We start from the raw sequence: 14966 nt of genomic DNA, 5'->3' as shown, positions 1-14966 counted from the left end.
CCCATTCTAGTTTCAGCTCATGTATTTGTATGTATATGGTTTTATGTTTATTAGGGTAGGCTGATAAGACATTTCTGTTATTTCCTATAAATGCACAATTCATTAACAAGTATTTATCTAGGAGCTAAATAACTGTTTTGTGCCAAAAGAGCCCCACTATTTGGAAATTAAACTTTTTATCTGTATTCTTTTGCCAGTTACCTCTAACAGTCTAAGGTAAGTCTAAAGGTAGTCGATGTAAGACTCCAGTAGACCATTCCTGTCTTATATATTTCTGCCTGATATATTTCTTTCCATTTGTTTTTAAACTACCCAAATTAATCAATCATTATTAGTATTATTCTAAAAAGTCAATGGTAACTTAAATGAATGTCTTGGTTCACCATTCTTTCTTATATTCACGTTCCTTTTGTTTGGTTTCATTTTCTTCTTCCTGACATGTACCCTTTAGTAATTTCTTAAATCAGTTTGAAATGATTTTAACTTCACCATTATTTATGAGTGATTGTTCAGGTGGGTATATAATTCCAGGCCAACTGTTACTTTCTCTTGGCATTTAAAGATTTTAGTCCATTGTCTTCTAATATTACCATTCAAAAATCTGTTGTCAGCCTAATGGTCACTCCTTTCTAGGGTAATTTGTCTTTTCTCTGTGGAAGCTTTTAAGATCTTATTTTTATCTTCGGTGCCCTCCAGTTTTGCTTCATAAGATATATCTAGATGTAGGTTTAGATTAACTTACATGGTTGGAACCTTGCTTTCTAAGGCTGAGAAATTCATAATGGATTACTTTTTTTTTGGCCACACCGCGTGGTATGTGGGATCTTAGTTCCCTGACCAGGGATCAAACCCATGCTCCCTGCAGTGGAAGCACGGAGTCTTAACCACTGGACAGCCAGGTAAGTCCCTGGATTATTTTTTTATAGTTTCAAATTGAACTCATTTTAGTAGGCTTATTTTTCACCCCCCCCCCCCGAAAAATTCACAGACAAAATTTTTTGTGTGTATTCAGTAGAGTCCCAATTCCTTAACATGGTAACAAGGTTCTAAGTAATGTGGCTCCTGTTTACCTTTTCTTGCTAAACCACCCCTTCCTCCTTGTACCTTAAAATTGCCAATTCCCAGAACAGGCCAACCTCTTTGATATCATACAATCTACCTTTCATTACACACTGTTCCCTCAGCCTAAGAAGCTCTCTTCCTGCCTTACAAAACCCCTCCCTGCTCCTAGCTCTCAGAATTTATCAGATTGATGATGAACTAAATTACATCTTTTTTTTTTTTTTTTTTTTGCGGTACGCGGGCCTCTCACTGTTGTGGCCTCTCCCGCTGCGGAGCACAGGCTCTGGACGTGCAGGCTCAGCAGCCATGGCTCACGGGCCCAGCCGCTCTGCGGCGTGTGGGATCTTCCCAGACCGGGGCACGAACCCGTGTCCCCTGCATCGGCAGGCGGACTCTCAACCACTGTGCCACCAGGGAAGCCCTAAATTACATCTTTTATGAAGTCTTTCCTATTTCTTCCGTCAGGCAGGAATGAATACACCCTATAAAAAGTTCTCTCATAACATCGAAAACCTTACTGCATTTGTCTATGTGTTTCAAAAGAGCATTTCATCCTTTTCTGTCTCCCTTTCCTCCTACCATCTAGTCATCAGGTTTGGTCAGTTCTACCACAGAAGTGTCTCAGATCCAGCCATGCCAAAGATACCACACTACCTATATGAAAACACCCAGATTATTTCAAAAGCTTTCTGTCAGTTAGTTGTACTACTTCAGCTTCTGTTCATTCAACAAGTAATTATTAAGCATCTACTCTCATCTGGTCATTCTGCTAGGCCCTGAGGTGACAAAAAATAATAATGCACTGGCCATGCCCATAAATAAACTGGAATTCCAGTAGCATGAGATAAGTACTATAATAGGGGTTAGTAAAAAGATGCCACAGAAGAAAGACCTAACCTGGTCTTGGGAGGCTGAAGAAATTACAGTAAACAGAGAAGGTTTCCAGGAGGAAATGAGGCCTAAAGTATGTGCAGAATGTAGAAGAATGTGTTTCAGCAAAGGGACACACACACAAGGGAAAGACAAAGGCTCAGAGCTAGGAAGCTAAGAAAGGGAACACAAAGTAGTTTAATTCTTTCATATTACTATTAAAGTTAGTAAATATGGATATCTAATACTTTGCCAGAAGATGAGTCTAAATTCCTCTTCGGCACAGCAACTTGGGCCCTTCAAAACCTTGCCCTCTCTTAACACTTCCCTTCCTATACAAACACATGCTCCTTCTTGATATAATTTGCTTTGCCAGCACCATTCCAACTCATATGGTAATATAACACATGCAGGGTTTGACACGAGTACTCACCTGTAAGATGGGCGCCGTGCTAGGATCCCGTGGGTTTTCTGTGAGGAGCCTATGCTGTCAGATGAGTCCTGAGACTCTTCACTTTCTGATAAAGATGATACCTGAAAAACAGAACTGGTTTTACTATGATGAACAAAGCAGGTAGAAAAAGAATTAAATTTAATTTTTACTTTCAGAAAAAATGATCTGTCTTCTGCCACCCAAATTCCTTTGTCATTAAATCTAAGGTCTAAAAGAAAGAAATAAAAGGAAAAGAGAAAGTTTATTTCAGGAGCCCAAACTAAAGGAACATACAACACAGCAGGCTTAGAACTAAGAAGAAAGTCTATCCCCCAAATAAAGCAATACTACTTCACTAGAGTTGTAAAGATCAGTCTCTATACTGATGCACATTATTCAGAGGTTTTCTTTTATCATTAATGCTGTCTGACTTGGATTTCGGACATGCTAACTTTGAAATGTTATCGGATATCCAACCAACATCTAATTATTAGATAATGAAATTGAGGAGACTGCTGAATATACAAGCCTGTGAGTCAGGGAAGGGGTCTGGGCGAGACATATATTGGAAGTCACAGCTCTTTAGATACTCCTTAAAGCCACAAGACTCAGTGAGCTCAATAAGGGGATAAATATAGGACAAAACCCAGGGACACTCTAGCAGTAAGAGGTTGGGAAGAACGGGAGGAACCAGCAAATGAGACCAAGAACAAGCCACCATGAGGAATAACTAAATGAGCAAGGTGTCCTTGGAAAACTAGCGAAAACAGTGTATCGAGGAAAAAAGAATAATCAACCGTGTCAAATTCTGCTAGCAGGTGAAGTAAAACAAGGACTGAGAACAAGCATTAGATTTGGCAAAGTGGAGGTCACTGGCAAGGGCAGGTACAAACACATGCAACTTAAATATCTGTAATAATTAGCTGTATCTCACTTCACAGTTGAATGAGTTAATACATGTAAAGCACTTAGTGCACGGCACAGCGCAAGCACACAGTAAATGTTAACTCTTATTAATAATAAACCTATTAAAACTAGTTACTACAATAACCATATGCAAGTTTTAAGTTATAATATCTTACAATTGAGGAAACGAGTTATTTTCAATTTTTAAAATGTATTAAATTTCTCAGCATTTTTCTGAAGTTGCATTGTGACACCTGACTTCATCTTCATTAAAAAAAATAAACAAAACAGGCTTCTAGAACAGCCATAAATTCTCTACATTACTTACTCTCTACAGAAGGCCTTCCCCTAAACTATTTAGACTTAGATCTTAAATTTCCAGAGAAGCTTGTTTTACATTCTATAGTCTCCTTCAAAAACAAGTTCTAGTGTATTTCTGCTTTTTTGTATCTTAAATCTTTGTCTTTAGATAGGAAAGAAAGATCACAATCTGTAATAATTAAGAAATAATCGCAGTAACAAATAATAAAGTAATAATTAAGGAAGATCTGTCACTTCTATATTTCCTCATGCACCACAGATACGCCATTTCTAATCTAAATATTAGCTGTTTTCCCTGTCTGTCCCTAAATTTACTCCAAAGCCTCCCACTGAACTCAAGTAAGAAAATCATTTCTAAAACTAAGAGATTCCTTATAACTAAGATCAAGTATTTCTCTTTAATAACAGCACTAATAAGAGTAAAATCTTCATATAAAAACTCAAAAATCCATGCAGCAGTCACCTTTCATATTGGAAAAAAAACAAAAACAAAGACAAAAACAAAAAACACATAAAGATGCAGCTCTAGAGCTGACAACACTGCCAGACACTGTATACATTCAAGAGGAAAAAATGAGTTATACAGCTTTTCTTCCAGGATAGCTGCTTCTAAAAATGAGAGATAACCAAAGGCATTCTGAGACTCACAGGAGCCAGAAGATAAAATGGGGAGAAAGAGTAAAAAGAAAAGGAACCCAGGATGGCCTTTTCCTCCCTACTGTTATCAGGTGTAAATATGAAGGTAGATAGATGTAAATAAGAACTTCACTATGAGAGAACTTCTTTTATTTGATCACCATAGGGCATAAGGTAGGTACTTTCTTAGTTTGCTAAAATGCTCACATCATCACCCTTTCTTCAGAATTCTCTTTTTCATGAAGGATACCACTAGGATAAAAAGGTGCTTTCCCTTCAGAAAATCTTTCATTTCCTTAAATTCTAAGCAATAACTTCTTCCCAAAATTGCCTTATATTTTTACCGGGTAGTATATACATGAAGCTAGAAGTTCTAAAATCTAATTTCTAAGACAACTTCATTATCTTGTTTTACAATATTATAACTATAGCAACTTCAGTGTGTCCAGAAACTCAGGGTTCAAAAGTCCCCTCTCTCAACCACTAAGTCTTTGAATTTCTGTACCGTTTGCACGTGTGGTGGGTGAATTACAGAAGACTGAGCTGTCTGGATGACCCCCTGAACCTGTACTTGCTCTCCAGGAAGAGGTACAATTGTCACTGGCGCAGATCCTCTTAATGACATCTAAGAACAAATAAAAATTCAATTAACATAATATAATTATACCTGTGCACGTAAGAAAGCTGAGTTCTTAATACTGGAAAATACATTTCAGAGCTTATTATATTTAACCACATCTATTAATCACATATTAGGTATCTTCTGTGGGCAGGAGACTGCATTAGGGGGTTGAGAGTACAAACTAAACAAACAATAAGAGCTATAATATAAGCAGAGAAGTAGACAGCACTGTACTGTGGGAGCAAAGAAAGGGTGCTACTTCAGCTAGGTCTTGAAAGATATACAATTCCCTGAAGGTGTGCTTGGGGGACAGGGTTGGAAGGTATTTGGGGCAGAGGGACTGATTGTGTAAAAACATGGTGGCTCTTCAGAACATGTCATTCTGAAGATATCTGGTTAAAAAACAATTAAGAAATCAAGAATCAAAAAGTGAGAGAAATACCAACTTTGGGCAGTATCTTCAAAGAAAAATAAATTATAATTTCATGATTCAATTATTTACTTGAAATATTTTATTTCTGTGGAAAGTAGATGGGGTTCCATGGAAATACCACAATAAAATGCTAAACCAAGAAAAGCCCACCCGTCATCCTTCAAGACTCAGCTCAGGTTCTACCTATTCCAAGAAGCTTTCCCAGATATTTTCAGATCTCTCACCTTCCTCTAGACTATCCTGGTTCATACCATCCATCTTGGGCCTAAATCACAAAATAAAATCCAAGGCTGCTTCTCAAGTCCTGAAAGTCACCTTTATGACTCTTTTCTGTGTTTGCATCAGGCCCCCAGAACAATGCCTTATTCCGTTTCATTGAAGGTTCTTTACCCTTTCCCAAGACTGGATTAAATTCCAGTCTCATTATCTCCCAAATGCCCAGGTCAGGGAAATATGTATATTAAAACTTTATCCAAATATCAGAAAGGAAATGTAAAAAAACAGTACCTTTTAAAATCACACCTCCCCAAAATAAAATACTTAGGAATAAACCTGACCAAGGAGGTGAAAGACTTATACTCTGAGAACTATAAAACATTAATAAAGGAAACTGAAGATGATTCAAAGAAATGGAAAGATATCCCATGCTCTTGGATTGTAAGAATTAATTTGTTAAAATGGCCATACGACCGAAAGCAATCTAATGCGACCCCTATCAAATTACCCATGACATTTTTCACAGAACTAGAACAAATAATCCTAAAATTCATATGGAACCATAAAAGACCCAGAATTGCCAAAGCAATCCTGAAGAAAAAGAACAAAGCAGGAGGCATAACCCTCCCAGGCTTCAGACAGTACTACAAAGCTACAGTAATCAAGAGTGTGGTACTGGCACAAAGTCAGCCATATGGATCAATGGAACAGAATAGAGAGCCCAGAAATAAACCCACACACCTATGGTCAATTAATATTTGACAAAAGGGACTTCCCTGGTGGTCCAGTGGTTAAGACTCCAGGCTCCCAATGCAGGAGGCCTGGGTTCGATCCCTGGTCAGGGAACTAGATACCACATACGGCAACTAAAGATCCTGCATGTGGCAAGAAAGATCCCCTGCAACTAAGACCTGGCGCAGGACTTCCCTGGTGGCGCAGTGGTTAAGAATCCTCTTGCCAATGCAGAGGACATGGGTTTGAGCCCTGGTCCGGGAAGATCCCACATGCCGTGGAGCAACTAAGCCCCTGCGCCACAACTACTGAAGCCCATGCGCCTAGAGCCTGTGCTCTGCAACAAGAGAAGCCACCACAATGAGAAGCCCATGCACCTCAACAAAGAGCAGCCCCCGCTCGCTGCAACTAGAGGAAGCCTGCACGCAGCAATGACGACGCAACGCAGCCATAAATAAATAAATTAATTAAAAAAAAAAAAAACCTGGTGCAGCCAAATAAATAAATAAGTATTAAAAAGAAAAATCTTTGACAAAGGAGGCAAGAATATACAATGGGAAAGACAGTCTCTTCAGCAAGTAGTGCTAGGAAGGCTGGACAGCCACATATAAATCAATGAAGTTAGAACACACCCCCTCTCACCATACACAAAAATAAACTCAAAATGGCTTAAAGACTTAAACATAACACATGACACGGTAAAACTCCATGAGAACATAGGCAAAACATTCTCTGATATAAACTGTACCAATGTTTTCTTAGGTCAGTCTCCCAAGGCAATAAAAATAAAAACAAAAATAAACAAACGGGACCTAATCAAACTTACAAGCTTTTGCACAGCAAAGGAAACCATAAGCAAAACGAAAAGATAACCTAAGGAATGGGAGAAAATATTTGCAAATGATGTGACTGACAAAGGTTTACTTTCCAAAATATACAAACAGCTCATACAACTGAACAACAAAAAAGCAAACAACCTAATTGAAAATGGGCAGAAGACCTAAATACACATTTCTCCAAAGAAGAAACACAGATGGCCAATAGACACATGAAAAGATGCTCAACATCGGTAAGAGAGACATGCAAATCAAAATTACAATGAAGGGGAATTCCCTGGCTGCCCAGTGGTTAGGACTCTGTGCTTCCACTGCAGGGGACACGGGTTTGATCCCTGGTTGGGGAACTAAGATCCCACATGCCACATGGTGTGGCCAAAAAATGAGGTAGCAGCTCACACCAGTCAGAATGGCCATCATTTAAAAGTCTACAAATAACAAATGCTGGAGAGGGTGTGGAGAAAAGGGAACCCTCCTACACTGTTGATGGGAATGTAAGTTGGTGCAGCCACTGTGGAAAACAATATGGAGGTTCCTCAAAACTAAAAAACAGAATTAGCATATGGTTCTGCAATCCCACTCCTGGGCATATATCCAGACAAAACTTTAATTCAAAAAGATACATGCACCCCTATGTTCGTAGCAGCACTATTCACAATAGCCAAGACATGGAAAGAACCTAAGTGTCCACTGACAGATGAATGGTAAAGAGATGTGGTACATATAGACAATGGGATACTACTCAGCCATAAAAAAGAACAAAATAATGCCACTTGGAGCAACATGGATGCAAATAGATTATCATACTAAGTGAAGTAAATCAGAAAAAGACAAATACCATATGATGTCGCTTATATGTGGATATACGACACAAATGAACCTATGAAACAAACAGAATCGCAAACAGAACAGACTGGTGGCTGCCAAGGGGAGGGGCTGGGGGAGGGATGGAATGGGAGGTTGTGGTTAGCAGATATAAGCTTTTCTATATATAGAATGTATATACAACAAGGTATACAGTACAGCACAAAGAACTATATTCAATAGCCTATACCAAACCATAATGGAAAAGAATATATAAAAAATGTATATATATATATATGTATAACTGAATCACTTGGCTGTACAGCAGTAATTAACAACACTGTAAATCAACTATACTTCAATTTAAAAAAACAAAACAAAACAAATAACAAAACAAACCAACCTTTATCCAGGTACTGAAAACTGCAGACTTTCAGCACAAACAACTCCATTCAACCTCCCTCACACACACTAAGAGACATGACCAAACTCTACCACAGCTTCTATCAGTTCAAGGCTGAGTCCCTAGGATGACCCAGCCTCCTTAAAATGCCTCCTAGAGAAAGCTCAATGCTGCCAAAATAATTAACTGTTTGTTCCAGCCAAAACCTGACTATAGGCCTTTGACCTCACTTTTCTTAGAGCACTTACTTTAGAAAACTTGCAGTTGTCAATCTCTGACCCTTGAGATAAACAAATCTTGTACAACCCAGAAATGTCTTTCTCAAGGACCTGGGAGTCATCCCTTCGCAATGCAGTCATCAAGAAGGATAGGGCCTTTGTCTACCAGTCTCTGTTGGAGGATGGGAGCCTAAATTTGATAAGCACCAATTAGCAAGTGGACACAAATGGCTGAATCACAGTGACCAACCTCTCCACCTAACATCTTCAGTACTTTTCCTTTAGCACACTCCAGCATTTTAAAAGGGACCCACCTTTTGTTTCAGCAGAGTTGAGCTCAATTTATGCTGGAGTCTCTCTTCCCTACTGCACTAGTCTGAATGAAATCTATCTTGCTGCCTTTAACAGGTGTCTGGCTCTGTTTCTCACTGACAGTATCCCAATATGGGGACACAGAAATTAATGAGTAAAAATAAACAGAATTCATGAATCTGAAGAGTCCAGCTCTAGAGTCATCATTACACTCAGAGGTCCCCTTACTTTTCAGACCCTAACTAAAGCCACTCACTCAAATAATGAGGAGAGCTTGTGAGGGGGTTAATTTACATTTCTAAAAGGATAAAAGCAATCATTCCTCCAGAGTTTCTGGCAATCCTTGCCTTGTGATTTTGTGCAGACTGAGGATCTGGCAGGCAGAAAAGGAAAAACAGCACCAGATTTTGTTTTAGCTAGCAGTCATCACTTCCCCTTATTATCACTGTTCTAACCTCACAAAATGCTCATCACTCAGGGTCCCAAAGCCTGGTGTCTTCCCACTGCCACTCTCAAATGTGATCATCTAAATCCTGAGATCTTTCTCAAAGAAGGCAAAGAGGGACCTGCTGTTCCCCACCCCCCAATTTTAATCTGCAGTTGAAACACAGATGATTGCCTCCACCTGTTACTTTTCAGCGCTGAGCCTTCTGCAATGATAGAAATGTTCTAAATCTGCACTATCCAATACAGTAGTCAGTATCAAGCATTTGAAATGTGGCTAGTATGACTGAAAGACTGATTTTTAATTTTGTTTAACTGTAAGTAATTCAAATTAAAATTGAAATATCCACTTGTGGCTGCCATACCGAACAGTGCAGTCTGAGATCTTAGAGCTGTAGAATGTGCTAGTACACTATAGCACCACCCTCAGAACCCCTCTTAGGAGATGTTAGAAGAAGTAGAAAAGGATTTTTTTTGGAGCTGCTCTGATTAAATTGGGAGCTGTAGGACTAAGGCCCCCTGATTGCCTCTCACTCCACAGGGTAGCTGAGCTCACTCTTATTCAAGTGACTGGGCAAAAATTAGCATTCTCCTTAGCTCCCTAATTAGGGGATCCCTGGACCACAAACACTTGGGTGAGGGAGGGTGGGGAGTTAGTAGAGTGGCATGGGAAAAGAAACCTCTATTTAACAGAGTTTGAATCCAAAGTCTTCTAAATCCAGAAAGGCATACAGATTTTGGAGTCAGACAGGCTTGGGCTGATTTTTAGCTTAAGGAAATCATTTGCTGCGCTGTGATGCTAAACAAATTACTTAACTTCCCAGGACCTCAGTTTCCTCCTTTGTAAATAGAACTAATAATATCTTTTTCAGAGTTACAGTGAAAATTAAATAAGTTAAAAACAAAAGGGGTGTTAAAAAAATTGTGTACACACATACAATAAATAACAATTTAGAAAATTTAAACACTGAATGGTCATTTGATAATATTAAGGAATAATTTTTTTAGGTGTGTTAATAGTATTGTAGTTATGTTCTTTAAAGGAGTTCTTATATTTTAGAGATACATACTGAAATACTGAAGGCTGAAATGATACCTAGAATTTGCTTCAATATAATCCAGTTGGTGGTGGGTTAGGGGGGACAAGGAGCCGTGCTGAAACAGGGTGACGGGAACCATGATGGCTTAACCTAATAATCTCTTCTTCTGAATATGTTTGAAATTTTCTGTATTAAGTATTTTGAAAAATACAATACTGAACACAATAATGGCTGGTCCTGTGTCGCTCCAGAGCCCAGTGCTCTTTCCAAGACATCTTATCCCTCCTGGTACCACTGACTTTTAAAACCTCTCACACTCTGTATGTTCTCAATTTGCTTCCCACACAACAAGTTTATTTGTTTTGCCTTTTCATTTCAAGGAAAAAGGAAAAACAAGACTGTTTTGACATTTGGAATAATGATTTTTTACTTACTTCAGTATGAACTATGGCAAACCCTTAAGCCCAGGGTATCCTGCACAGTTATTAATGGAGTGGAGCCGTTATTTCAAAATACAAATGAAAAATAAAATGAACCAGAGCTGTACATCTTTTAGTTTATTATTTAATGTAAAGATAATTTAACTGTAATTTTGTGGTTTTAATTTTTTCGCCCCATAGTTAAGCCTACGCTGTACTTGCCCCAAAATGTCACTACTTCCTAGGTCTCAAAAGATTCAAATGATCCTTGGACAGAGAGGATTTATACATGGTAAACTGACCAAAGTAAAGAATTCATACTCAACAGCATGCTTTCAGGAAAGTGTATCTCCTATACTATTATTTACTTCTTATTTTTCTTTAAAGTATATATCTGCTTTTGTAAACTCAAAGTACTTAAAAAGAAAACCTTAGGGCTTCCCTGGTGGCACAGCGGTTGAGAGTCTTCCTGCTGATGCAGGGGACGTGGGTTTGTGCCCCGGTCCGGGAAGATCCCACATGCCACGGAGTGGCTAGGCCCGTGAGCCATGGCCCTTGAGCCTGTGCATCCGGAGCCTGTGCTCCGCAACGGGAGAGGCCACAACAGTGAGAGGCCCGCGTACTGCATTAAAAAAAAAAAAAAGAAAAAGAAAACCTTATTTCACTATGATAAATAGAAACTAGTATCACTTGCTGTAAGTATATGGTAACTATAAAAATAAATATAATGAAAACAATGCTGTTACTAAATATATTTTTTAACTTAAAAACCGGGTAAAATTTTAGATGCTTCATATTTCTTGACACTTCTCTGTCCTCTGCTTCTTATATTCTAAAGACTCTATAGATTCTAAATCACCAAGCCAAAATCTGAAGTACAGTGAGAACAAATAAAAGAGTAAACAAAATCACCTATCAAGGTAGATTTGAACTGCTCTCAAAGGAGAGGGGGGAATAAGAGGCCAGATTTTTCTCTAGGTAAAGATAGGGGACCTCCTATTAAGCTGGGACTTTCAAAGGGCCACATCATCAGGGTAAGGTAACAGAAGGAAAGTTGTCTAGGTATGGAGGAGGGAAGGGCTGAAGAAGATGTAACTAGCTCTCCAGCAGACTCAGAGCCCAATTAACATCACCTAGGTGGTACAAAAAGACAAAAAGAGCCTCAAACCCTGAAGGCGGTTCCCCAGGCACCTGGCAATAGTAAATTCTTTCTAGAGAAAGGCACACTCATCCTTGGCCACAAAAAATTCCCCCAGTTTGTCAAGATTAATGGACAGTAAAGAATAAAAAATAACCACAAGGCACCAGGAGCAAGATGCAAAAACAGCAGACAGCACAAGCAGACCCAAGTGATTTTTAGATATTGACATTATCAGACATTATGTTTACTATGTTTAAAGAAACAGCAGATTATGTGTCAAGACAAGCTTGAAAATGTCTTCAGTAAATAGAAAACTACGGTTGATTTGAAAAAGAACCAGATTTTCTAAAAATAAAGATATAATACTTGAAATTTTAAAAATCATTGTTCAGGGCTTCCCTGGTGGCGCAGTGGTTAAGAATCCGCCTGCCAATGCAGGGGACATGGGTTCGAGCCCTGGTCTGGGAAGATCCCACATGCCGCGGAGCAACTAAGACCGTGCGCCCCAACTACTGAGCCTGTGCTCTAGAGCCCGTGAGCCACAACTACCAAAGCCCACGTGCCTAGAGCCCATGCTCCGCAACAAGAGAAGCCACTGCAATGAGAAGCCCATGCATCGCAACGAAGAGCAGCCCCCACTCGCCACAACTAGAGAAAGCCCATGTGCAGCAACGAAGACCCAACACAGCCCCCCACCCCCAAAAAAAGTCATTGTTCAGATATACCAAACAAAGCTAAAGGGAAACTTAGTGAGCTGGATGACAGGTAAGAAGAAATTATCTGAACTGCAATACAGAGAGACAAACAGATGGAAAATATATGACAGGTTAAGAGATACAGAGAATAGAGTGAGAAGAACAAAGAGTAGGATACAGGCAAAATGTGAAGAGATAATGCCTGAAAGTGTTATAAAACTCATGACAGACACCAATCCATACATTCAAGAATCCTAGTAACTCCCATGTGGAATAAATAAAAAGAATTCTACACCTTGGGACTTCCCTGGTGGCGCAGTGGTTAAGAATCCACCTGCCAATGCAGGAGACACGGGTTCGATCCCTGGTCCAGGAAGATCCCACATGCTGCAGAGCAATTAAGCCCGTGCACCACAACTACAGAGCCTGTGCGCCACAACTACTGAGCCCGAGTGCCATAACTACTGAAACCCACATGCCTAGAGCCCGTGCTCCACAACAAGAGAAGCCACTGCAACAAAGAGCAGCCCCCACACAGCCAAAAAAAGAAAAAAGAAAAAAGAAAAGTCTACACCTAAACACAACACAGTGGAACCTACAAAACAACGAAAGGTAAAAAGAAGACTATAAAAGCACCCAAAAGAAAAAAAAACAGATTATATTTAAAATAGCAACAGTCCTGTTTTAAGCTTACTTCTCAAAAGCAACGATGGAAGACAGAAGCCAGCAGAATATTTTGAATGTGCTAAAATATAACTTAGAATTCTATGCCCAGTGAAAATACCTTTTAAAAATGAAAATGAAATAGGTATTTTCAACAAATAAAAATAGAGCAGCAGACCTACATCAAAGTAAATTCCAAAGCAGTGGTTCTCAACCAGGAATGATTTTTGCCCCCCAGGGACATCTGGCAACACCTGGGGACATTTCGGGTTGTCATAATGGGGTGGGGTGGTTGGTACTGACATCTAGTGGGAAGAGGCCAGGGGTGCTGCTAAATATCCAACAACGTACAGTCCACCACAACAAAAAATTATCCAGCCCAAAATGCCTGTAGTGCTAAGGTTTTTCTAAAGCAAATACTTAAAGTAAAGAAAAGTAATCTCAAATGGAAGCTGAGACATGTAAGAAGGAATGAGGAGCAAAGAAATGATAAGTACGTGGGAAAAAAACAAATAATGATGAATACATAAAAGAATTATGATGTTTTATGGGATTAAAAGAGAAAAAGATAAAATTAAATCCTAACAACAGTGACAAGTTAGAGGGTAAATGGGAAATAAATGTTTTAAAGTTACTGGAATGTTTGAGAGGAAAGGTATTAACTTTGGACTTTACTAAGTAGGCATGCTATAATTAGAAAAATCACTAAAAGTAGTAGCTGGGTTTATGTACAGTCCAAATTGATACAAGTGATGGCAGGATGGAACGAGAAGAAATAACTCAAAAGAAGACAAGAAAGGAGAGAAAAAGAAACATGGAATACGTGGATCAAAAAGTAAAAAATAAGATGGTATGTCTAAATTTATATGTATGAGTAATTATGTCAACTGTATATGGATCAAAGCTCTGTTAAAAGTCTAGAAGACTACAATGGAATACTATTCAGCCATAAAAAAGAATAAAATCTTGCCATCTGTGACAACATGGATGATCTTGAGGGCATTATGCTAAGTGAAATAAGTCAGACACAGAAAGACAAACACCACATGATCTCATTTATATGTGGTATAAACAACAACATCACAGAGAGACTGGTGTCTGCCAAAGGCAGGGGGTGAGCAAAAAGCACAAACTTCCACTTATAAAAACAATTACTGTACTGCCTATTTGAAACTTGCTCAGAGTATCTTTTAAAACTCCTCATCAGAAGGAGAAAAGTATTTCTAACTATGTGTGGTGAGGGATGTTAACTGGACTTACTGTGGTGATCATTTCCCAATGTACACAAATATTAAATTATATTGTACACATGAAATTAATACAATGTTGTATGTTAATTATACCTGAAACAAACACAACAAAACAAAAACCACAATGAGATACTGCAACACATTCATCAGAATGGTTACAACTTAAAGAAACTCACAATACCAATTTTGGGTACTTAAATGTATCAACAGTGCTCTCATATACTTCTGGTGGTGTTGTAAATTGGTGTAAGTTTATAAAATTGTTGGCAGTATCTACTATAACTGAACATTTGCATATCCTATGACCAATTCATGGGCAGCAGAGACATGTACAAGTGTGTGCACTAAGCACAATTCACAATATCTAAAAACTGAGGGGAAAAAAGTCTAGGAAACTAGATCTTTTTTTTTTTTTTAAATCTAGTTATATACTGTTAACAAGAGATACACCTAAAACATAACCTAAGGACACAAAGTTTGAAAATAAAAGCACAGGAAAAAAAGATGCCA

The 14966-nt window shown here is 38.7% G+C and overlaps 1 protein-coding gene across 9 annotated transcripts in view; it reads right to left on the bottom strand.

Moving 5' to 3' along the window:
• The window catches only part of ATF1 (activating transcription factor 1), a 70898-nt gene that overhangs the window by 16634 nt on the left and 39298 nt on the right, over window positions 1–14966 (bottom strand). For 4 of the 9 annotated variants that reach the window (XM_089920709.1, XM_022572176.3, XM_022572175.3 and 1 more), the window contains exons 3-4: window positions 4734–4853; window positions 2366–2466 (exon numbers count right to left, since the gene is read on the bottom strand). In XM_089920709.1, the coding sequence (XP_089776835.1) occupies window positions 2366–2466; window positions 4734–4853 (221 nt within the window). Of the gene's footprint in view, window positions 1–2365; window positions 2467–4733; window positions 4854–8522; window positions 12486–14966 lie in introns of those variants that run through there. The other 5 variants (XM_089920711.1, XM_089920710.1, XM_022572179.3 and 2 more) reach the window with 3 other exon arrangements.

Source organism: Delphinapterus leucas, chromosome 11, assembly GCF_059928025.1.
Source record: "Delphinapterus leucas isolate spDelLeu-1000000601 "Yukka" chromosome 11, BTC_Dleu_Yukka2, whole genome shotgun sequence".
NCBI classification, from domain to species: domain Eukaryota; kingdom Metazoa; phylum Chordata; class Mammalia; order Artiodactyla; family Monodontidae; genus Delphinapterus; species Delphinapterus leucas.
The sequence above is the reverse complement of the archived record's forward strand: the minus strand, read 5'-3'. Positions and strand labels throughout refer to the sequence as shown.